General features: G+C 39.7%; 2 protein-coding genes across 3 annotated transcripts; one reads left to right on the top strand and one right to left on the bottom strand.

Annotated features, from left to right (window-relative positions):
- Positions 1–11: 11 nt before the first annotated feature.
- RB195_017700 (uncharacterized protein) lies at positions 12–11,568 on the bottom strand (the record flags this gene model as incomplete). 2 transcript variants are annotated; one of them, XM_064184806.1, is made up of 6 exons in its annotated part: positions 12–54; positions 109–171; positions 4,011–4,108; positions 4,186–4,332; positions 11,084–11,217; positions 11,484–11,568. In XM_064184806.1, 6 exons carry the CDS (start codon positions 11,566–11,568, stop codon positions 12–14), a joined length of 570 nt encoding a protein of 189 aa, XP_064040687.1. The 2 variants fall into 2 exon arrangements, with proteins under 2 accessions (XP_064040687.1, XP_064040688.1); XM_064184807.1 differs by lacking the exons at positions 4,186–4,332; positions 11,084–11,217; positions 11,484–11,568 and adding an exon at positions 7,925–7,998 and having other exon boundaries at positions 4,011–4,067.
- RB195_017701 (uncharacterized protein) lies at positions 10,788–19,023 on the top strand (the record flags this gene model as incomplete). The annotated part of the gene is made up of 4 exons (XM_064184808.1): positions 10,788–10,904; positions 11,426–11,597; positions 18,667–18,690; positions 19,001–19,023. The coding sequence occupies 4 exons, from the start codon at positions 10,788–10,790 to the stop codon at positions 19,021–19,023; spliced, it is 336 nt and encodes a 111-aa protein (XP_064040689.1).
- Between the last annotated feature and the right edge of the window lie 6,949 nt (positions 19,024–25,972).

The following is a 25,972-nucleotide window of genomic DNA, read 5'->3' on the forward strand; positions in this document are numbered from 1 at the left end:
ATCATCTGTAGCTAGTAGTCGGGAAGTATGTAGTCATCTTCGTCTCTTGGTCTCCTAAAACGTGCTTTTTCTTTTTTTCTATAGTGCATGCTAGTAATTTAAACATACTTTGGTTTTGTTTCAGTCAAATCTTCGCCCATAAGGGAGTAATAGAGGCCGGCTGGAAATCTCCTGAAGATAAAAATGATTTCTCGAGCATTTTTTTTCTTAATACTCTCATACGAACTGAATTCAGGGGCGGCTACTCCATTTTTTAATGTTTTCAAAATATCATAGTGACCTTTGTAATGAAATAATTCGAAGAATGCCTACGACATACTGGATAAATTTTCAGGAACTCCTCTTTCATATCCTTATCATCTAGCAGGAAATCTCATTGCAGGAGCTCCATCACATAAGATCCCCTTAGCGCAAATTAATTTCTTTCATACATAAACTGAGGTCGATATACTTTTATTTTTAGAGTGAGCGATGATTTCTGGTGGACATTTTTTTCGAAGAAATTTGATCCTTTTTCACTTCCACTGACCAGAACATTAGCACATAATAGAAATATCCCAATATCGTTTTGAAAATAAAATATTACCTTTAATCAAGACAATTGCTTGTATTTAAATTTTTCGTACAAAACAACATGATAGGAGTAAATTCAATGGTAGACTAAAACAATTGTTTTGCACACAATTAAAATGGGCTAACACATTTTGTGGGAACAATTTGGGTCTGACTTCCTGTCCTGACATCCCGCTTGTTATCCTGGGGACTGATCTTTTTCCAAATATATAGAAACTTTGTGCTCATGGGTGAATAAGTAGATATGTTAACAAAACCATGCACTCGCCCTGTTCATCTACTTTACAGCACTTGGAAATTGAAGTATTCGAAAACTCCGCTGTTCGAATATATTCAATCGGTCGAACATACGAGGACATTGTTTTTTTTTTATTTCCACATATGGACTATAGTAGGAAAAATGTGTAATTATGCGCAAATTTCCATTAAGTTCCTTTTATAGGATCCATGCAAAGAACGCAAGTTTCCTACCAAAAAAACGTCTCAAATCCAATGTTTCTCGCTTGATCGTGGAATAGCGATAGCCTAGCAATTTCTGGAAAAGAAAAAAAAAGCTAATTTCTGGAAGCTGAATATGTGGACATGCACTACAACTACAAACCTTCACCTCATATAACCCGCGAAACGAAAATTTGTGCTCGGGTGGTGATGAAAGGAGTTACCCACCCCTCACCAGATCTTTCTATTTTTCTATTTTTTTCTCTTATTCTTATATTCCTCTTATTATTTTTCTATTTTTCCAACACCACAAGTCGTGAAATTGGTGAAAACATCGACTACGACTTCTACAGTAACTCGTACAGAATAAAGTACCCGCTGAACAATGAATAGAGGAACCAACGCGGTTTGTTTACGCCCTTAGTTTCCACAAACGAACTCATACGCATCGTCGATGAATCTATTTGACGTTTATGCTTCGTTTGACACTCCCAACTGAGCTCTAACCAAGAAAGCTAGTTTCAAAAAAGCTCTGTACAATTCATGTAACGTGATGACCAGAGTGCGGTTGTAACCCAGTTATCCTCGATTCGTGTAGCAGCAAACTATGAAGGCGGTTGATACATTTCCAAGATCTGTTACACAATCGTGATCGGTAAAAATAGTTTATGGTCGGAAAGGTCATGTCCGAATTATGCAGAGAAGGAAATTGAAACTTTGAGATGTTACCGTGTAATTCTCGTGTTTCAAGCAAAACGATCCGTGTCAACAGTGTTGCTGTGACAATTTAGAAAGTGTTTTTCTCTTAGCCTGGAGACTTACGAATCGGAACGAATTGCAGTCATGTGTCGCAACCACAAACCCTCACCTCACATGAGCAAGGAAACGATAATTTGTTTTCCAGTGAAGAGAACAAGAGTAACCCAGTCCTTTCCAGATTACATCTTTCTATTAGCACCACAACCTTGACATATGCACCTTAGTTAGAACTGCTACCGTTCATGTATGGTAGAAAGGATAAATGATAATATGGTTGTCGCCGATCGATTCCCCTGGGAGGCGTCAATCCATTCTATTTCTATTCAGAATCGGTACAGGTTTATGAACAGATCTACGGCCTGTATAATGACTCACGAGGGCTACTTCTTACTTCCCTCATCTTCCACGACAAATCTAACACTAATTCGTCGATGTCGGAGAGATAAATGGCCTGGCTAGCCTAGGGCGGTGTCGAATCTTTGACCGCCAGCACACCGTGACGAGCCGTTGCCATTTCCGCACAACCATCTTCCTTTATACAAGCGGCGAACTGTGAAAAAACCGTGACCTACTCTAGTAGACCAGTTTGTTAGGGAAAGCAAGTACAAACAGGGTACGGTAGGTGTAGGTTCGACCTCCACGCTAGTTTTAGAAATTATTGTGTACCTTGATTTTCCCAGCAGGACTTACATATGTACAATGACTGTTCTGTGTGGTTATGTGAAAGATACGATGTATATTCCTGCTTTTGTCAAGATCCCTAGAAATTCACCTGCATTCTCATAGCGTGCGTGGAAAGTGCGCGTGGCAATTTTGTCTCTTATACTATGAGGAAAACATAACCTTGCAATGAAGTTCCTGGCAATCCGGCAGTTCCTACTAGCCGCAGATGCGTTTTTAAAACGGTAAGGAACAGTTGTGATTATGAATCCAAGTGTAAAAAAGAATAAGGATGGAGAACACTGCACTCCCCGTGGTAATGCACCTGCGCTTTCGACTTCCATTCAGAATCATTTTTTGTTCATGGAAGTATGTACAGCATATACAATGACTTGGGCCAATGTATCAGGTCAGCATCCCCAATCCTCCCAGACAAGTGCTAATTCCCCTGGTACTAATTCGTTGACTTCAGAAGGTTGACTGGTTTGGGCGGATTTTTCTTGTTCAACTAAAAAGACCGCATTTCACGAATAAAAGCATTAAGAGGTGTTTAGAGACAGCAAAAAGTAGAGTTAGTTGCGGAGAGGATGTAGCCACATATTCACTTACGAACCAAAAAAAAGTATAGCTGAACAGACGTAGCGCTGTGGTAAGAGGTTCCCAAACATTTGTTCGGTTGAACCGTGCTAGGAGAACCAAACCATTAGTCTCGCTCAGGTCGAATAATTGAAACAAGGTTTGTCTGCGAGGATAGGAACGCTGACTTAGCACATCGGCTGCTCCAACAAGTCACAGTAGATCACATGTGAGTTCATAAGCCTCTACGATATCGAATTGAAGTCGAATGTGTTAGCCCTTGCCTGATCAACACTATGCACTTTATCATGCATCCAAACAAACTTTACTGCAGTAAAATCAAATGTTATCAGCCGTTAATAGAATGATAGAGATGGCAATGTTGGCGGATTATGAGTTCATATGGATTTGAATCAAGAACAATTTACTGCAACAACAGGTCGGTCAAAAAGTGAACATATGTATGATTTTGTACAGGATAAGTTTAGATGAAAGATGGAGAGTTTGTGCATAGAAGCAGAATTTTTCATATTTTTTAAAGGCAGCATACCACGAATCTGGGGTGGTACGGATTTCAGGTGGAGTATTCGTATACGGGATAGTAGATTATGAAGGGGGTGATTCCGTCCATTTCTTCCTAATTGCCGTGAAGAACGGCCCTGGCGTTCTGGCGCACCATTTTCTACAAGAAGTTCGATTGGAGCGCGCCAGCCTTGGGCACGCGCCACATCTTCCGGGCCGTTTTTTACCGCAGTTAGGAAGAAATGGACGGAATCACCCCCTCTCCTTAATCTACTATCCCGTATACGATTACTCCACTTGAAATCCGTACCATCTCAGATTCGTGGGGTGATGCCTTTAAGAGAGATTTTTCTCATACGAATTCGTGTCCTTGCAATATTTTGCTTTACGTTCTCATTAGTTGAGTGACTGCACAAACACTGAGAACAATGCTAATCAACCGAATTTACCATAAAGCATAAGAAAAACTGTATGTGACTAACTTTTGAGGTCTTTCTTGATATCGTCCGAGCATACTGTAGAAGTCGTTTGTGGGCCCCCTGGAAACTCTGTCTTTAGTGCACATCAAGGCGATCGAATACTAAAAAGTTTTTCCTCAATAAACCTACAAATCCCACCATTGTTTTTTTCTTGTTTTGGGTTTTTGATCGCAGCTACCTTAATTACTTTGCAGTTTAGCACGGAAATCATCAGCTGTCCATACGCATTACTTATTTTTCTCTTTAATGTGAATCTCACATTGCGTTCCTGATTTATCATGGTCAAGAATCTAATATCCGCTGGTGCGTAGAACGGTTTCCTCAGCTGAATGAATATGTTGTGGTTATCCAATATTTAAGGAGTTCTCAAGGGTTCGCTGAGGTTAAAAGTCTCGTCCAGGCATTAGCGCACTATTTTTAAGCGTAAAAAGAAATATTCTGAAGATTTTATGAGACGACACATGCCAATAGAGGTTCTTTTGCAGTAGCATGAGTGAATAACATATTAGCACGTACCATCAACACGCCGTTCGTATGGATTAACGAGATCCAAAATTTCATTAACCCACATTCTCAGTAGGCGTATTTTGCGATTTAACAAATTACATGATAACCCCTCATTAATGCGCTGTTTTTCCATGTGGATCCCATGATTTTTGCGGAAAAAATGTTGAAGGAAACCCACGAATCGGGAACAGTTTGTTTTCAATAATGCCGTGGAGTTTCGACTAAATGCCGTTCGCTATCTGATTGAGGCTAATAGAACGAAAATTACTTTCTCATTTTGTGCGGCCGATCAGCTAACCTAATCTCAGCGGCCTCGACTGCGTCTTACGCGACGTTTGTCTAAAATCGGGAACGTATAACTTTTGTTTCCTTTTTGAAAGTAAAATTTGAATACACTGTGTAATTCATTTGCATTTATGGCTGTGTGTACCACTAAATTAAATGTTTGATGCAGAAAGTTAACTATGTGCATAACTTAAGCATTAAATTATATAAATTACGTATATATTTCCATATCACTGAAAAAACCGGGTTGCTTCGCGGTGTTGACTGCACTTAGGCTGCTGGATGCTGTGGATGCTATGGTATTATTATATTTTCCATAGGTTAACTCAGAAGCAGTCAAACACATACACAAAAAAAAAACAAGAAAGGATTATGTTAGACAGGAAAAGTGAAAAGTGTGATAGGAGATGAAGGAAATGAAGATTCTTACCTCTGAAGAAAATCTATGATCGATATGAATATTTGCAGGATTATGAGTTATGAGTGCGTCTTGAGGAGTGAAAATCGGAAAAACCCGGGCAAGGTAAGGAGAGCAGAAGGTATAAGTTAGATGAAGACAAATTGGAGAAAATCACGCAATGTGGCAAATGTACATTTCGGGATCAGGTTCCTGAGAAAGTACCTGCACGCATTTATTAACATCCGTTGTACCCGATTAAATGAGTGCGACATATTTTCTGCTGCGGACCCCGTTCTGTGCTTGACGCGGACCCCCTATTCCCTCTGTCCCACTCCAGAGGAACCTACATCGCACTTATCTAAACGAGAACATTTGGTGCTGACTATAATATTTTAGGAATCTCATTATGGAATATAATATTTTTGGAATGTTTGAGGAATAGCAATCAGCGGATAATTTTAAGTGTTTGCTCTCAGGGCAAACCTGGAAGGGCCGTTTCTTCTGTGTCAGCAGTGGAGATGGGAGGCAAACGGGCAGTTCTGAGCAATGGTGGTGTGATATTTTAACATAACGTAGTGTGATTTCGTGACAGTACTTGCAAACTTCGATCATCAGAGCTGAAATTTATGCCATATTTCAAATTAGAAATTAGATAATAATCTGAGGGTTTTTTCTCCCAATTTTTTTAGCTGTCAAAAAAAATCTTTGACGAATTCAGTTATTGAGAATTGCGATTCTTACTAAGTAAAAGTGAAACGAAAGACTACGGTTAAAGATCTCATAAACTCTAAGCAATATTCTCCAGGAAATTTCTTAGAGTTTATGAGATCTTTAACCGCCAACCAAATGGCTGTAACAAAGTCGACGATGATTGGATCTGTAGGCCCATGCCAAATTAGTACGCTTGCACTCGGGATTCAAGTAAATATGCTCGACTAACTCACTTCTTTGAGTTTGATATTTGTAAGGAACCCTATAGAAGTCACAGTTGAGCCTCTAGAAACATTTACCAGTAATTTTTTCCATAAATATGGATGGTACGTCTAGCCAGGAAATGTCTTCCATAGAGATACCGATCTGATAATTTCGGTTTCGTCTTCTTTTCAGTCCGTGGCCAAGTATTTCCGTTTCTGATTTAGCAAAAGCTGGTGCATCTAGAGATATCTTATTGAAATACTATATTCAAGATATATTAGATGAATTCGAAATAATCTTTCTCCATCTATTATATTTCTAATAGTTCCAAATCCTATATTTTTGTAATTTCGGTACCTTGCTCTGCAAAATAGAGAGGCTGCGTGAGCGATCTTAGATTCGGACATATTGTTGCCTTTTAAAATATTCAAATTGTCCCAGTAGACATCTTTCAGGCGTCTTTATGAATGGTTTTTTTCAGAGTGAAAACACCTTAAAGAGTGAATTGTTTTCTGGTGGGAGCCTAATGAGAAAACTGGAAATGAGTTTGTAGTAGTGAAAAAATGTTAACAACATCTTTGATTTATTTATATTTGTTTCGCGATAACCCCACAAAATGGATAGTTCTACTTGAATACTTAGCTGGAAATTCATTCTGATCTTACTGACTCTTTTTCAGTATCCCCTATCCTTTGAATCAGGAGACATGCAACAGACTACGTTTGGCGACTAAGTAGAGAAAGACAAGAAGCAGTCGTGATTAAAGGCATCACCCCACGAATCAGTGGTGGTACGGATTTCAGGTGGAGTATTCTTATACGGGATAGTAGATCATGGAGAGGTGGGTAATTCCGTCCATTTCTTCCTAATTGCCGTAAAAACACGGTCCGGAAGATACGGCGCGTGCATAAGGCTGGCTATGGCTATATACTACTATGCCGTATACGAATACTCCACCTGAAATCCGTGCCACCTCAGATTCGTGGAGTGACACCTTTAACCTAAAAGAACTTCACCTGGTGCTTCAATGCAGTGACAGTAGGCATTGTCGGCTAATAGTATTATGAATCCCGCTCTTACCATTACTACATTCTTACTTTACTTACATTACTCTTACATTACTAGTATTATTAACCAGTTATTAATTAGATTTCTAGTATCTGACCTTATATTAAGTGAAAGATTAGTTTTACATTAAAAGATATAAAATGTTGCAGAGGAGCTACATAATCTCCGCGAGACACGAAGAACTTCTAGAAGCTTATCGACTATGTCAGTCAGATTTGCAAAATTAATTTAATTAAACTGAGAAATACGAAGAAAAACGACTATAAAGTGCAGTGTGAAGTGAAAAATAAGCCGTAATTAGACTAATGAGTCATACAAAGTAACTGATTGTTAATTGAAACTTCATTGGATTAACAAATTGACGGGTCCAGACTGTTAAGTGGTTCCCCGTTTTCTTTATTCTCTCGATCACGCGCCCTCTTTTTCCCTTCCTGGTGCTTGAATTCTGGGAGAAAAGTATCGGAGATTTGTCTAACAATTGGCAGAAGCTGAGCGATAGCGATGGTCACCAGCCAGAAAGGAGAAAGAAGATCTTTTTACTTCATAACAAGCTCCATTATTCGGTGTACGGGAATAGAGAGTTCTTCACATATTTCTCTAAGACAAGGATCTACTTCCAAGATGGATGAAGGTTAGAATAGTCTAACCTTCATCTAATCTTAACTTAATAATCTGTGCACTTTTAGTTGCTTAGAAGGGATTAGCAGCTTTGAATGTAGTTTTTCTTGACCAGACAGCTTACTTTTGAATGACGTCCGAGGTGACGCTTCCAAACAGCAGCACTAGGACGACTGTCGGTAGTGTGAGGGGGAACATAACTGCCGGCGATGGTTCCGCCCACTTCCCTCTTCCGATGGAGGTCCGCCCATTGGGAGCACGCACAGAACAATGACAACGGTATTATCAATGGAAACAGGATTCCTCCCACAAAAACTGTTTTGTCAGATTGTTAGTTTGTTAAAGGCAGAAATCTCTGATGGTGGGTGTGGATTTTTTTGCTAGCACATGAAATTTGGGAGGTAGTTTGCAAATCCCGTAGTCCGGACGCGAAATGGCCACAGCTCACAAAAATCAAGAGGCTCTGACTCTGATTGAGACTTCAGTTCATACGACGAGGCAATCACTTACTTCGGATTTATAAAGCCTGTTTTGCGAAATTCCGCTTCGTCAATCTTCTATTGTTGTCTCGTTGAGTAAACTGATGTCATCGCTTCAGAATTTTCAAGCGATGTTTCGCGTACGCGCTGAACTAGGAGCCACCATCGTACAACTGGTAGACAGTAGTCAAATAACGTATTTTGTTTGGTTTAGGAGTGTTAAAACGGAGCCAACGCCGTCTCATTTGTTGGCCACCGAATATTGAAACTCGAGAAGTTTCAAGTGTGGTCACACCAAGGGTTAGAAGCAGAACTTTCGGACAACATATTCTTAAAGATTGCACCAACATCGGTCGTTCAACTACAAGAACCGAATAAGGAATGGACGCTTTTTGACACCCGACTCTCCAACTTTCTAGAGTTTTTAAGGGAACTTTGATGGTTCTTGTTGCCGCGGGGCTGCTGGAGTCGCCACCATAACCCTCAATAATGATTTATTTAAATTTTTATTTCCAGAGTTGCCTAACAAAATCGCCACATTTAAAAAAGAAACCTTACCTATCACTTTGAAACACAAATAAAGAGCGGAACTACTGCGATATCCGTCGCCTTCGTGCAGTCGCTATAAACGGGTCGAGTTTCAAATTGTGCTATCTGCAAGGACACTTTCTTCATCTTGATCGGACTGAGCGGCAGCACACAACGAAATCGAAGATGGTGGTATCCTCACGAAAGACAGGATTAGAGTTGTAGATAAGTACAAGCACGATCACGTTCAATCCCATTCGATCGCAAAAGCAGTTCCCCACGCTGTGTCACCAGCATAAGAGGGAAATACGAAACCCTGTACTTTATGCAGTTTTGGAATTTACTTAATATCCTTTGTTGAAACTACAGCGTTTCAGTCGGCCTGGCCATCTAATGTTCCTACGATTCACCTAACAACGTGACACATCTGCGAGCGCAAGCGTGCGCGTCGCGTCGCGTCGTGCCGACAAGCAGGAGGCACGGCGTCAGCAGTCCATCTGAACGCACCTCAGAGGAAAATTCGATCGCCAAGGCCGTTTCTCACGTTGTTTCACCAGAATAAGAGGGGAAGTACAAATTCCTGTACTTTATGGTGTTTTGGCGTCTACTCAAAATCTATCACCGCATCGTTTTCAGGTAGCGGCTCACTCCTGGAAAGAGCTTAAATCTTTGGGATACGATTGTCAATTGCACCCACGATTGTCAGCTGCTTGTTAGGTTTGACCTGATCCTCATTCCTTCAATACAAATGCTCTTCGTCATTTTCGCGTTCGGCTTCTGTATTGTTCAGCAGGAGTAAACACCTCTTCTTTCTCCCCGCCTGTTTTATCGGGTCCTCCATGATGACTTTATTTTCATCGTATAAAACACTTCGTTTTAGAATGAGATCTTGGCCAAAGATGGGTGTCACGTTGCTCCTGTTTCCAAAGGAATTGAGTAAGGATAATATGAGGCGGATTGGGCACTGATGCAGTGATTATTGCACTCTTTATCGCAGCTCGAGAGAATCCGACTAATATGTGGATTTTGTAGCAGAATGTCTACTCTTCGAGTATAGATTGAAATTTGCCGAGTCTGCAGAACAGGAATTTGGAATTTTAATCTATATTCGAGTAGGACTGACGGTATAGATATTCCGGGGGTCCACATTCCAAGTATCTCGGTTTGACGATTTTGACGATTCCATTCGAGGCTCGCATGTGAAGTTGCCGGTCGCGTGAAGTCGCAGGTGAAGTCCGCTGCATGGCTTAAGTGGGGAGCAGCCACAGGCGTGCTCTTTGACAAGAGGATACCCTAACGGCTCACGCCAATGCCTTATGGAACCATCATTCGACCCGTAGCCATGGCGCCGAGTGCTGTTCCGCAGCCAAAGAAGTGGAATGTCGTCTCAAAGTGATGAATATGAACACGCTGCGATGGACAATCGGTGTCACTCGCCTCGAACACATCCGTAATGATGCGATGCGAAAAATACTACGGTAAGTGGAAGTACGTATAAGTGTAGAGAAAAAACTGGGATTCATTTAATTTCAACTCCTAGAAATCTTACAAACTTTTATTCTGTACAAAAACTTCGGTACTACAGATTGGGAACATATGAACCCTGAAAGAAACCTAGGTTTCAGATATCACCTAGCCACTTGTACCTTGTACGCTTCAGTGCTAATATCGTCCTCACATAGATCCAGTAGAAATAGGATTCCTCTTTTTAATAGCTACACGAGTATTCCTCTTTTTAATAATGAGATCCGTTATGTCTATTGTCCATCTATTACACTTTCTTTGTAATTAGCACTTATTTATCTCCTTCTCAGTCAAGAATTCACATAAATGCCGTCCGTTTCATTCCGTACAGTTTACCTTCGAACGAATTGCCAAAATCACAGGATCAAATTAAACTCATACACACTCAGCATTACTCCTATTTTCCATTTATTTATTATCATTCCCAAGTCCTTTATTTCAATCCGTGTTTCTCCTATGCATAACATATCCTTTCCGTGCGAATCTGGGTTTTGGACTGGTTTCGGTCTACTATCTCTTCCTGACGGAATTATCGAAATGAATCCACGTGTTGTTCGAGATAGCAATCAATTGGTAAAATCCAGAGTTCATGTACCGTCGAAGTAGAATTCCACACTAAGGTGGCGCGTAAAACTTTGTTCGCGTCGCCCAGCCGGCGCAGTATCCATGGCAGGCTTCAACTATTCGTCTTCCAAATCCTGCAAATTTCTTCAAAGGTTTCATTGTCATTTCAGAATCGCCGAAGGCATTACTTTTGCTTTGCAAAATGGCGCGCTCTCCAGGCGCTTCACAAACGGTACAATGCGAATTGGCCACATTTCGCATTGTTTGATGTTGTTCAACATACAAGGAAGCACCATGCATTTCTTGTTACTTTCATTGCTTTCTAAAGCAAAATATTTACTAAAAATGCAACAAGCTAAAGAAAAAAAGGGATAGGAATAAACATAATGGTGAACGACCATAAATCATTGTAAAACCATATCTCAAAATTTCTTGCGAACTACAAAAGTCGCATTTCTATCCTAACATCGTAATGTATGGTAGACTGGGAGGGTTATAACTAGCCACCCACTACAGGAATACCATTCCAGGACGACGAATCGCGACCAGGACAGTTCATGCTCTACAATTCCCTGCAATCCCAAGGACCTCCAGCTCGCGACACCTTCTTCTTCTCCATTTGGGCTGGTGGTACTGTTCGAGAGTTGCGCTTGTTCGACTTAGCCGTTCGCATCGGCTTCTCAGTAGTCGCTCCGTTCGACGGTGAGGTGAAGGAATGGTTTCTAAACATGGAACAGCTTTTTTTAATAGGGACAACAATGGACGAAGCAAAGAGCGCACGCGTAATGGAGGAGCGCTGCAATGCCTTGCTGTTGTGGCGATATAGGAGTATAAGGCATAGTATAAGGCAAAATCGAAATCGGGTGCGATCTCCCAGATAGCGTCAGATCTTAAGACGCTCGGCAAAGAAACGTCTCTTGTCAGACATCACTGCAGCGGAGCTTAGGAGTTGTGATCTTCCACTTGCGCAGTTCTTCGAGTAGTATAAGGCTTGATATTCTGATATGAGTTTGGTGTGACGATCCCAGTGGTGGAAACAGTGATGGGTCCACCCGCTCACAAGCACAAGAAAGACGCGATATTTGATAATGTTGGGTCAGATTCCTTCACCAGGCTGTTCTAATAATTCCTCATGTTATTTGTACAGTATGCTGCATTTTCATCATTGACATCACCCCCGCTAATGTTGTAGGCTCTGTTGCTGATGACGAAACGACTTTTTTGCGTGCGGTGAGTCGTGCGTATAGTTGGGTCAAAGCGACATGAAGCACGGACACCTGCGCAAGTGGCTACGCTCGAAGCGGCGCGATTGAGCGTAGCGGTTGGGATCGTGTAAGGATCTTCGCTACTGCCATCCATCTCTGGAGTCCGCCACGGTCCCACCTCGATTCCAACCGCTGCGATCAACTGCAACGCTCCGAGCGCAACCGCTTACGCAACTGTCAGTGCTTCACGTCGTTTTGACCCAACTATAAATGACTGTGATCACGCTCATAATCATGAACTGACTACACCTTCAGCCGTATCTAATCGTGGGCGAATCCCAAAGCCTTTAATTTCGCAAGTGAACTTTAGGTCGGGAACTTTATAGAAAAAAAACTCAACTCTCTCTTTAGACCCATTCATTTTCTATCATATCAATCAGAGCCTGTTCAAAAGTTAGTCATCGGTAATACTCGCACCCAAAAATGATTTTTTTTCATTTGGGAATCAATTATTTGACTTCTAAGTGTGATCTTTCCGCCGGAACAGTCTCATGACTCCAGTATGATTGCGTTTTGATTCCCTCCCCAATGGACATCACTGCTAACTTAATTTGACCTTGAGTGGTGTCTGTCGAGTCTAATCGCTTTTTCCGCATGACACTCGACAATTTTGAACGGTCATTGAGTTGTTCGACGAGTGGCGTTAGGTTGATTTGCTTTTGATTCAAATGCGAGCAGAAATATTGACTATTCTTTGACTCTCTACATATTTTTTAGAGTGAGGCGTTTAACAATTTATATAAAGTTTGCAAAGAAATGGAATTTCTCACGTCCGCTAAACTACAGTGTTTCATCTCTCTTCGTTTAAATTTAGAAAATCAGAGTTAAACTTTTTCCAAACTATCAGGAATTTTTCCTCGGGGGGAATGAAAACTGAAAGTGCTACCGCAACTTATGGTCGCCCCACCATATATATTGGATCATGCTTTTCGTGATTTCTATCAGTCATTTTCGTTCTTGAAGAGAATCTCAAGGAAACATTTAAACCCTCGTTGGACAACAAACGAATAGTCGGAGTGTTCGGCTCCCGATGAATCTCGGCATGATAAGATGTTGTGTTGATCTTTGAAGAGTTTTTTACGAGGTATTTGCCGACGTTTTGCCAATCCTTCTTCTTCTTCCAGAGACGGAAATGCGCTATCCTATTCACAATTTAAACGATTTTTTCTTTTCTTTCTGCCCAACCACCAGTCTATAAGATGAACCTCTAACACTACTTTTCGATCTCCAAGCGACTGCACGAAGTGCTCACCTTAGATTGCAGAAGCCTGGCAGTGATCGCTGATCGATCGATCATGAGGGCGAATAATTCGGATGTCTCATTGATACCAAAGGAGATCCTGATAACATTTCGTATTCAGGGAAGGCAGAAAATGATAAGGTGAATTCCGAGGAAGTATGTCTCTCGATTAAGTTGGAACTAGCAGCGTATTTCCGACAATCCTTCTGATTTGAATGAGACAAATCATCTGCTTTTGTGATCGGCCAGTCAGCGGTCACTGCTACGCTTCCCCAATCTAAAGTGAACATTTCGTGTAGTCGTCACTTTGAGGATTAGAAAATATGACTCGAATTCTGTCTGCTTAGTTGTGGAGAGGTTTGATCGCGTACGTTGTGAAACGAACAGCGCATTTTAGGCTCTGAATGAAGCGACTTGCCGAAACGACAGTTAACAAAATCAATTAACCACCTTGTGTACAGCTCGTCAAAAACCAAAACAAACGAATAACTTCAGAAATGAACTGAAGTAAACAATTAAGCAAGTTGAATTTGGAGAAAATTCAACAATGTAGAACTGAGGACACAAAAACACGTTTTTTTGCCAATTGATGAAATTATCAAAACAGTTCTATGTCGTTTCTTTTTTTCTCACCCTTCCTTCGAACCACAAAAAGTCATCGAGTTCTTACTGTTAAAAGATACTTTTCAATGTTAAAATTCTGGAATAATAGTATCTTTTCTCAAACTATAAAATTCTCAAATCTTGGTTGATATTTTCTAAAAACATCCCCGTGAAGTGCTAGGCTGTTTTGCGATAATTTCGGACACTCATTTTTTTATTTATACCAAATTGGAATGGGTTAATGCTGTGTTAGCTAGCATAAGCGGGACGAGTCTTTCGAGTAATTAGTTAAAAATTACATCTACTAGTTCTAGGAACTGCAATCTTCAAGCATTTAAACATTTATGTTTACTTTGAAGTAACCTTAACAGCACTTTAATAGGATTTGATCTCCAGCTGGAAAAAAGGCACTGAGGTCACAAGATATATGCGCATGAGCATGCTTAGGATCTAACGAAAGGGCTTTAAGCAGCTTTTTTTTCTCGTTTTAGGCACAAAATTTGAATCTCCTTCTTCTTTCCCTGTGAGGTTTTCAGAATCAGACATATACACGGATGTTTTAGCCAAAGCTGTGATCGTTATAGGGTAGGGATCCAAAACAGCAAATATTTGCGAATGTTCAGCGCAAAAAGGAGTGCTGAGATGTGGTGCAGTTGTGCACAGCTGCTTTGATTCTTTTGATTGCCCGTCCCGTTCCTTCTTCGGTCTTGCTCGGAGCCTATGACTCGTTTCGGTTTCTTTGGTACAGATCTGGAAAACCCTTGTTTTGCTTTTCCATGTAGAACTAACTTAACTAGAAATTCTCTTCCTTTCTATGTGAACATTGCAAAAAAGTACCATCATGCGGGCGTTTAGGGTCGCGGCTAGTTTCGCGTTCCTTGAGAATATTTCTCTCGTATGCTCGGTTAATGGATGGAAATGTTCTCTCTACAGCACCACTGCGTACTTTTTATCGAAATCACGCTTTTACGGCATTTTTATTGCCTCCCTGCCAGTACTGCTTGATTTTTCACTACTTCATTTTCTAGAGTCGTTCTGAATCATGCACCATAAAACTGCTATCCCTCTTTGCTTCACTCTTTCTTGAAGTTATTCAGGGTGGCATAAAAGCCATAGAGGACGTATTTTGAGCGGAACTTGAACTGGCTTAGAACCGCCGAAAGCAAACAAGACCTTTTTATGAGATAGCGCACCAAAGCTCATTTCTTTTTGATAGTCGTGAATTTTGTTTTCCTCGATATCCTATCAAGTACAGCGGACAAAGCATTTAATTCGTTTTGCGAAAAAGTTGTTCCGGACGTTGTACGCAACTGGTTAGCGTTCACGTTTCGTTCTAAGAACTGTCAACTTTACCAACACATTTATTTCTGTTGCATTTTTACATCGCGATGAACCATTCTGGTTCTTTGGATTTGCATTCTGCATCAAAAACGATTCTTCCGATATCTTGCGCCTCACCAGAAGAGTACTCGCCGTCCATTCTTAGTCAATTTCAGTACTTCTGTCGTCAACATGAATGCATGCGAATGAGTTCGAACGTTCATGTTTCTTGGAACCTCGGCATACGTCGGTTTTTTTAGTGTGTCTGCGAGGTTTTTAGATCAAATTTTCAATAGCCTCATGTTTCTGCTTTTTTGCCGTCTTCGAAGGCGCGAAAAGAGGTTGAACTAGATTCGTCTTTATTGAATTTGATTAATTTTACTGTAACTTCTATTTCTTTCTATGACCTTTAACGTCTATTTACGGCTCTAAAGTCGGTGAAGAAGTCGAAACGTCAATCTGGTAAGGGTCCCATCTAAAAATCTCATCTTGTAGGCACACTAATAGAAAAGATATGAGCGAATTTTATTCTTATCGCAAGAAAGTAGATAGATTTCAGTTCAGTTTTGGCAGTTAAACACAATACTGCAATAAATGATACTTTCGAGAATCGTAGTCCCTTTTTGAAGATTTTGAATAAATTCCATTATTTTCATAATTGCAATTTCAGAATTTGTGAAAATTTCCCTACCATCTCTAGAAGAATAGCATGTTCGCTCAAGAATTTCACGGTGTACCAGCGAAACTGGTGCTTCAGTTCATGTAGACACGGTCTTCCTAAGCCTCATTGGTTTCTCGTAAAAATTAGCACCACAAGGATTAAAACTATCTTCCTCAGTGAAAAAAGCACTAAGCGAAAGAAATCCTCCTGAACGTTCTTGCTCATGAAAATCGGATTTTCATGGATAGCTCTTGGTCAAACAGTGCAGTATTTTTCTCTTTTGTTTCCTTTCCGGAAACGGCTGTCAACTACCCGACTGCAGGAAGTGCTCTTAAAAATCCAGTTGTGTGAATTCTAGACGTGTCGAGAAAACCGGGGAAAACCTATAGCGGCCAGTTATGTGGTGAAAGCCGCTGGATAGTCACGTTCGATTTCTTTGTTGACTTTTTCAGCTCCATATGTGTGTTGATGTTTATTTTTCGCTTACCAGCTGAAGAAAAGCGATATCAAACAGCACTTCCAGCAAATAGTCTGATCGCTTTTCTATTCAGTTGGACTTCCTTGCCCTGAAAATTAATTTCAAATGAATTCCCCAATGTTTTTGAAGGTTGCATCCCATACCTATTTGAGCTCTTTTTTAGATGACAGGCTTCAAACTAAAGCTGAGTCAGGTTTACATAATCATACTTTCCATCAGGAGAATGTTATCATTGCATAAACTCAATGCTCAGGAGTTTGGAAATGGCTCTTTCCTGAAAAATTGATTTCGCCAAAATGTTTTCATTTTTGTAGGTCAGAACAGAAATCAGTGGTGGAATCTGAGACAGAACGAATGAATTTTTCGGATAAAAAGTGCAAAATGTTAGCGGCTGGTGATATTTTCATTGTAAAGCCTTCAATGAACAGAATTTTGACTCAGTAGATCCCTCGATTTAATAAAAATTATAAGCGCAATGCTGTTTTCTAGTTTGCAGCAGTAGTGAGTGGATTAGGAGTATGAGCGCGCACCTTGTAATAGTCCTGAGAAACGGCGTGGGAAACGGGCTCAGTCACCACGAGGTACGTGAAAACACTCCACCTTCGTGCACGCGCCGCATACACACGCGAGCGGTCGAAGATCAATGCGGTCTCCTCACCAACGTATTCAAGTAAAACCATTGAATAAGCTCCCTATGTAGTCGGTCGTAGTGTACAAAAATGCCGCGTTCTAGCGTACCTCGCAGGAATTGAGGTCGTTTCCAACGCCGTTTTTCAGAACGATTAGGAGAAATTGAGCGTGGGCACGTTTATACTCATAATTTGTAGTCCGAACCCACTACTGTCCCACAAAGACCCGAAAATGCTCAATTTCGTAATGTTCTGCCTCTAAAAGTTTTTTTTTCTGCGATCTATTCTTCTTTGACAATTTCTACGATTTTCTAGACGTTTCTTTGACGACGATTTTGATTTCTGAATATGATACTAGAATTTAGTGAATATAAAATATATAAACGTTTTATGAAATATATATAATATAATATAAATATTTCTTCTTTTCCTATTTTATAAGGATTATCACCGGTTGGGGTGGGTGTGGTGTAGTGGTTCGAGATTAGCGGTTCCTGCACGATCGATCGCAGGTTCGAATCCGCCCTAGTGCTCACCAAGCTTTTCATCCCTCTGGGGTCGATAAATTGGTACCAGACTTGTCTGAGAGGATAAAAGCACTGACTTGACACATCGGCAGCCACCGCAGGTCCATTGTATAGGCCAGTTACAGGATTGAAGTGATTGGGTTGAAGTGGGTGCATCCCAAGCGGATTGATAAACGCCAAAAACGTTATCCTTTATCCTTTCATCACTGGTTAGGCCTCAGTTGAATACAAATTACAATGAATACAAAAATACAAAGTTTTTTCCAGTTTTAAAGGATACAATATGTACATATCGAATTTATTGGCTGTAAGGCTTCCCTGCAGGTCTACTCAGACACGCTTAAGGGTATGGAATTCCGAGCACACATTTAATTTCTGATGATTGTACATGCAGACCAAATGTGTACGTTTTATGGATTGGGAATACATACATAGATATATGGCCTTTTCGACAGCTAATCACTGGACGTTTTCTTTCGAATTCTGAATGTCTTTTTTTTGCTCTCCTTATAAAAATAGTGTGCTCAGAGTATGGATTTATGTGGAAGAAATCAGGAGGTTCCTGTTTCCTTAGCCGTTCCAATCAAAAACAGCAGTTCCCGAGGATTCCATTCAGAAACAGCAGTTTTGAACAGCAGTTGGGATTTTTCAAATGAATCAGAGTGCAAATAATAAGGCAGCTCTCTTCAACCAAAATTTTTGAGGGAGTTACTCTGAAAATAGGTGTTGTTCCAAAGATGACGGGCGAGAGGGTGGCTTCGATTCTCACCTCAAAAAAGTAGATCCTTTTTTTTCAGAAGACACTCGTCAATAAAACGCTTAGGATTGGTTCACAAACGTCTGTACAGTAACTGTCTCATATTTGAAATAGATTTATTCATCAAAACGATGATCAAATCCTCATGAGCGCACTTTGAGGGCGCTTGGCGGCACCGCACACCAATCTAAAAAGTAACTTGAATTTGAAATTCTTTTTCAGCCTTAAGAAGTTTGTCGATTGTCGATTTTTTTTCTGGCAGAATGTTGAGATTGATTTTGACGTTTTCAGATCTCATCACGCCGTTACTTCATGGTTTTCTTCAATTTTCTTTCTTGTATGACCTTGTCACTTGCAATTTTCGACACTGTGTACTTAGTAGACTTCGTTACGCGAGAACTGTTGCGTGTTTGTTGGTTGACCTTTGGAGGTCACTCTCCATCAAAAACGTTTTTTTTTTTTTAAATCTTAGTCTTGAACTGATGTAATGACTTAACATTGTACTGTTCCGTATTCTTTCGCATCGCTTTAATTGCACTTTTTTCTTCAGAATTATGTGTAGCGTTTCCTTCACTTTTCTTCATCTATAATTGAATAAACAACACAAACATTCTTTGTTTTGTAGGTGAAAACAAGGAGTTGAAGTGAAGCGGTTGTTTTTCTCTTTAGCAGCTTTATATTTTTGTGGACTATAAGTCAGAATATTTTTCTTTGATTCTGTAATTTTCTTCATCGTTCCAATAGAAATCGCATCACTCTCGACATGAGTTCTAAGAAATCCTGGAAGAAAAGAAAAGCAATAGACTTTGTAGCATTCAGCATTTTCTATGGTGCTTTCTTTCTCGATTCTTCGAACTATTCTTCGATCTTGATTTGCCAGAAGGAGACAACAGACGTTTGTAGTAATGTTTTTACAGCACCACTTCTCTAATGATGTTCGATGAACATGTTTTCCTTCAAGCTGTGCACTATAAACTCGTTCATAGTGAGTGCGAAACTTCCACGTTCCTATTCGAGCGCGGCCGTGCTTTGGCAGCGTTCTTCGTTTGAATTCGCCGGCCGTCCACGCATTGTCATCAGAGATGTATCGGAAAAAAATCCCGTAGCGGGGCTGTTCGCCGCAGCGATCGCAGGGACATATGCGATCCTTTTTGCTGGCTCCTTTGTTGTTCCTCCGTTACCTCCCTTCTTCTACAGAATTCACCTATGTGCAGAAGCTATAGAGTAAAGTATATAAGAAATAATATTTGCTCGACGTCAAAAATACCGTGACGTTCGTTTTCGAGCATTTGAGTGTTCGAGCGCTACAACGTTTGTGTCTTCGATAAGGTTTTCGAATTATTCAATGAACTCTGGAATAATCCTAACATTCGATTTGCTGCTATTTTCATTTTGCTGCTGTTATTCAGATTTTAAGTTCTCAAACATTGAACATGCGCGCGGTTATTCCTTTGAGTACCGACCTTCACTTGTAAATTTGCTGTTGATTCGGATTGAACCGATTTCATCATCACGAACTGGTTCTTATTTATCTATGTACAGTAAGCTAGTGGAGAAGTGGCATTTTAAGAATCATATCGAAGTGATGAGGATGAACTGGTTTTCCAGATTCGAACAGTCGAACAGAATGGCGCAGTGCTCGTCGAAACGTTTGGGCGTTCATTTTTATCTGCCTCGGTCGGCGTTGAATCAGTGCATTCACACTCCGCTCTCAACTTTTAATGGGGTGCGAAATTTATCACATTTACGTACTGGAAGATTGGGTCGAAAGCAGATGCCATTTGCTGAATGGGTTTGTGGATCCGTTCGTGCCCTATTTTCGAACGAAGTTACGGTGAATCGGAATAAATTTCGTTTTTTTTCGAGCTTTACTTCCATGCATTTCCTTTTTGTTGTTGGTAAAAGAAAATCTTTCAAAATCAACGCATAATTCCATATATTAAATAAAACAAAAAGGGATTCTCTTATGGGAACAAGAAATTGAGTATTTTTAGCCGTCACAAAACAAAACATGGATCATAGATTTTTGAAGAGGAGAACGAGGCGAGGCAAAAAGGACGTTTCTATAGAAAAAAATCGCTCATGGGACTCAATAACAAGGGCAAACAAAATCGATTTCGAAATTAAATGGAGGCAAATGCTTGTTCATTGAAGATAACTAAATCAAATAGTAGAAAGTCTGAAAACATTTGTATTTTCCAAAATCTTCATTTTTTCCAATTGGTTTACTATTTGCTTCGTTAGAGTCGAAAAAAATCTTACTTTAGTAATCTAAATGAAAAAAAAACTTAAACTTCCTACCTACTTATTATTCAAAACCGGGAATCGAGGTCCGCTACACGTTTGATGGAAATACGATGTTTTTTCCATAGCGCTCGCTCCATAATATACTGCCTTTGTTAGCGGTAGAAACAAAAAAGTGGACTTATTGATCCACAAGTCGGGTGGAAAAAAAACGATAGAGGATTTTTGTTTTCTGTATTCCGCTTTTGTTACCTTCCAAGGTCCTAAGTATTTTAAATAAGTGAGTTGACGTTCTTTCCCTAAGTTCCTACATCACGTTACACATTTCTCCTTTGTTCTCTTTACATCTTTCCCTCTAAATTTTAAGGCACCACTGGACCCAGAACATTTTTATTATCACTCTATCCTTGTGAGCACGAACATTGTAGTTTCCACATTCCACCACGTGTGGAACAGAACAGTGAATGCCATTACAAGTAAATGAATGATGATTGTCATAACATGGTCATAACCATGTGTGCCCGCGACTAAGGCCCATAACTCATATCAATGACAGAATCCGGAAAATAAGTGTACCTGCTCCATAGAGAAGTCGAGAAATTCTGTGGATCGACTTGTTATTTGGTTTTTCGTTTCTAATCCGTCATTCCTACTGGTAGTTTCTGGGTACTGTTTTCAATTATTTAGACCTGCAACCACGCTTGATTCACGATTTTTGTGTTCGAAATTGTGCAATCACTGATACGTAGTTGCGTAAGTAACAGATTTTTACCGTAGACCTAGTAAAATGTGTTAATGAAAGCAGAATAGGGAATAACGATACGTTTGCAAGATCCTGACAGAAGATTGATTCATTTCACAGGCAGCATTGCGAAGTTTTTGATGTGTGTTTCTTTCTCCTAGTGAATAGGGTTTGAAACGTAATTCTCAAAAATGGCAGTGGAAATGCAAGACATCCATCCCTTACAAATCTAGGACGCAGATGGATGGAGAGCAGAAAACTGGTTATTCGATTTCAGTTTACTCAACGAGGCAACTCTTTAGATGCAGAAGAAAGGTGGGATTGAAGCGAATTCTGTACTTCATGCGGTCGAAAGAGTTCATTCGTGGGTTATAAGAAAAAAGTACATCACGTGTTACTCATCGCATCACTCCTTCAGGTGTAAGGGATTGCCTGGTTAGGGTAACTTGAGGCTGTTCGATGCTCTGGATGGATTGCGTTCTCGGATTTGTAGGTAGTGTGTCGCCTCTTCATTCCTGAAGCACCGCTCGTAGCAGCGCAGTGGAGCTGCCAACGGCGATCCACGCGGGTCTCACACTATTTCCACACCTTCTCCGTACTCCACAAGGCGGGACTAGCCGTAGTGCAACTGGATCAGTCTTCCTTTTGTTTCGACGCCGGTAATTTTTGGAAACCATTATGTATTCTTCAGTACTCAGCGTTCTCTTAGCGACATCTAGCTATTTGGAATTCTCATTTTTTTTCTGACCGGGTACTTATTGGATGTTTGAGGTTCACTCATCCACTGTGACCATCGTTTTCAATCGTTTTTCCATGTTTGTACATTTTCGCCGGACAACCTTGTCACAGGTGCCGTTTTTGCGCTGGCCCTCTTCAACGCTCTGCTGAAAGTTACGCGAGTGACCTTGTATGGGATGCGGCGAAAAAAGGCATAGTTGGATGTGTTCGAGTGCATACCGAGTAGATTTTAACTGCGCGATATTTGATGAGGTGACGATTTTGCGCAAACGTAAACGTGTTGGGTGATGATGTGCATCTTTCGCTGAATATCCTGTGAAATACTGTTCGATTTCGGAAACGTTTCTGCTTCAGGATAATTTTCATTTTAACAAATCACTTTTTTTAAAATCATTAGATTTTTTCCTTTAAAACAACCATTCCAATCCTCTCTGAAGCCGAGAGTGAAGTGATGATTTTGTATCAAATGTTTCTTTTAATTAGTTTAATTTTTAGTGGTTTACGTTTACGTTTAAGGTTGAGAAGAAACAGAGTCGAACAAAAAATAATGATGTCATTTTAGATGATATCAGAAACTTTATAGTTCCTTTTTTCTCAACTCTTTCAGGTCCAAAGACATGTTTACTTTCTTTATAATCGGTTAAGAAAGGGAACATTTAATAATTTCCTTCTCTAGAAACCTCTAACTGCATGGAGGTTCATTTTTATCCATTCACTAAAGCGGTACTTACGTGTGTAAGAAATCAAAAATCAGTATTAATAAATAATGTATTTAAAAACTTTCAATGTTCGCGGTCATTAACGTAATGATGACAATATTTTGCTTTTTTTAAAATTACTTCGTGTCTTTTGTTACTTCGCATCTCTTATTTGTTAATGAAATGCATACCGAAAAACCCAAAATACTGCCACTGGAGAGAATACGACAGTCGCCAACGCATTACTGTTGGGAAATGTTTTGAAACATGGTTGGTATTTAGTTGTGGACCAATAATAAGCATGTAGGGCGAGCACTTTTCTCGAAATAAACGTTTGCGTCCCAAACATCCATATTCAAAACAGAACAATGATCGTATTTTATCGCCTTTTTTACTGGCCAACAGCGGTAGTAAACATGGAAGTTCAAAAAAAGTACAGCGATGACTTATCAAGCCTTCGCAAAGACGTTGTCCATTCCCACGGACAGTGCTCAGGGAAGTCGCCGTACTGGGAAGAAGAAGTTGAAAGAAGTGCTCAACGTTGTTTCAAGTAAAGCTTTTCGTATAGAAAACGGCACAAAATCCGTGAAATACTGGTTTTGGTAGTACTAAATCGACTCGGATGTTACAATCACAACGTTTTATGAAGCAGAAGTCTAGCTGTGGTGGTCCCATCAAACCTGTTTGTTGCAAATTCGCAATCATCCCCTTCACTCGCACAAGAACTAAATTTCTACCGCACTGCTGAAGGGGTTTTCGAAAAATACTCCATTTTTATAATCAATAAGGTTGCACAGAGGTTCATCATATACTTATAAAATTTACAACCTAAAAGATAATTAAGAGTTCAATATCGAGATTTCCTTCCGTAACTCCACCATTAAAAGATCACAAAGAAAAAGATAAAGGCTGACGTTGATAAGGTTAGTCATTAACCTCGGAAGAGACGGAACTCTGATATGTTAGCTTTGTTTGAAATTCACGTTTTCCATTGAGAATAATCTTGAAGTAACGAGTATTTTTCCTCTTTCCCTGAGTCTTTTTACGTTTTTCGCTTCATTTCCTTCCTTTGTTCGTGACGGCGCTAACAGCAGGTGGTAAAACATGGTTGTTCTGGGTAGTATTTTCTTATTAAAGCGAGAGACTCCTAAATCTGTTGAAAAATTGTGGCTAGAGTTAAATAATAATTTGAAAAATCAAACAGCAAGGCTACTCTTATCATCTATACGACATATCGTCGCGTCAAATGTTCGACAGCTCCGAGCGGTCGATTTTCAAGAGCTCGCGATGACACACGTAGGTGTCCGGATAACAAATATCATGCCCCATTCTCCGATTGTTTGATTTCGTCCTCTCTTCACTGCTGTACAGGCTTGAATTATCCTGTAAGTTCATCCCTTGCTTCAATGAAATTGTGTATGTTATTAGGTTTTTTCTCCTTCAGGTATGGAACTGATCAATATGCAACTTTTTTCTATATTTTCTTTTCATCTGTTCATCTCAATCACTTTTCCTGGAAACAAGGGGCATGAATATAAAATATGAACATGAGTAGGAGCAAACGCTCTGAAAAATCAAAAATTCAGAAAGCGACCTTTAAAAATTAACTACGATCCATCATCACCTCACAACAAAAGGGAATGGGTTCACCTGCAACGTCACGAATGCGACAAAAATCCTGATTGGTTTTGAAACATGGAAAGAGTGATTAACTCGTTGAAAATTTTGTGAAGAGAAATATAAAAAGAGAAGAAATTAAACGAGACCGTACTTGACGTTGCATCCGCTAACGTTTTAAGGTCAACCACGAGGGCAAACAAAAACTCTGCACGCTATTCAAGTGCGGTAATGGGACGTAGGGGAACGAACGGTAAGGCCACCGTGCGTTCTCGCTTCCTTATGGGTGCTCTGTGCTTCATCTTGTGTTACTTCTAGAATGATTTATTAGAATATTCTTCTAGGAGAGTTCTCCATTTAAGAATATCAATATTAGTATGGAAGTCTTTTGTGAAGGAAACCACTACAGACCACGTGTTTAAAAAAGTGTTTCCTCATGACGTTCTTGCTTAAAAAAGAAATCCTTGAGTTATTTAAGTCAGTTTGTAAATTATTACATGTATTAATAGCTGGCTGATTGCTTACTTTTCTATACTTGATTTTGAAAAACTTATTACTGTTGTATTGTTATTATTATTATTAATGTGTTAATTACATTATATATTAATATTATATTATTATCATTATTATTGCTATTATTACACTGTATAATATAATAGGACATATGATAATTACTCTTATTATGATTTTATCCATATCACCGCACTTTAAAAGTACTTTCTTCTTCACTACAATTTTCTTTTTCGAATTTAGAGTTGAAAAAGGAATATGTTGTGACAGGGATCATCAATGTCATTATTTCTCAAATATTCTAAACCAGGTCAAACGTAACCGGTAACTACAACACAATTGCGTTGTTGGTCCCATTCCGACGTAATTTTATTTGTTGGCGCATTTTCTGTTGTCATTCGGCATTTTGTTGCTACTGCTTACAGTACGGGAAGGAAATATAGCATCAATCTGCTCAGTATCTGCTCTGTCGTCATCTAAAGCATTAAACTAAAAATCATGTTGATTTTTCAGTATTCATTTGGGAATATTTCTAGATTGTAGAGATAATTTTTCAAAGAAATGGAATCCATAAGTTATTCCAATAAATAAAGGACACGGAATAAAACCGGGAAGAGTATGTGCAAATTTTATTGTGTTTTGGGAGCATCCTCATTTTTGTTCGGCAACATTTTTCTCGGAATTTTCTCACTCTGACTTGTCTTATCTGATGAAATTGTAAAGAGATCATAGCTTTTTTAAGGCTATGAACCGTTTAAAAACTAATTTATGATCAGAAATTTGTCTGTTATTTAATTTCTGTAGAAAGCATTGAAGTTTATTCACATTGACTCGTGAGGTAATGTGAGTGAGGGTCCTCCAGCGTTGTTATGAAAGGGAAACGTTAAGTAGGCTTCTAGCACAAATTCAAACTAACGAATTTTATTTAAATCAATATTAGGTGACTTAAAAACTTGTCCCTTATTATTTAGTTTTAGTAAGAAACACTGAAGTCTATTCACAATGACTTCTGAGGAAATGTGAGTTACGGCTCATTTAGGTGTATTCC

This window comes from Necator americanus, chromosome II (genome assembly GCF_031761385.1).
Source record: "Necator americanus strain Aroian chromosome II, whole genome shotgun sequence".
Lineage (NCBI taxonomy): Eukaryota > Metazoa > Nematoda > Chromadorea > Rhabditida > Ancylostomatidae > Necator > Necator americanus.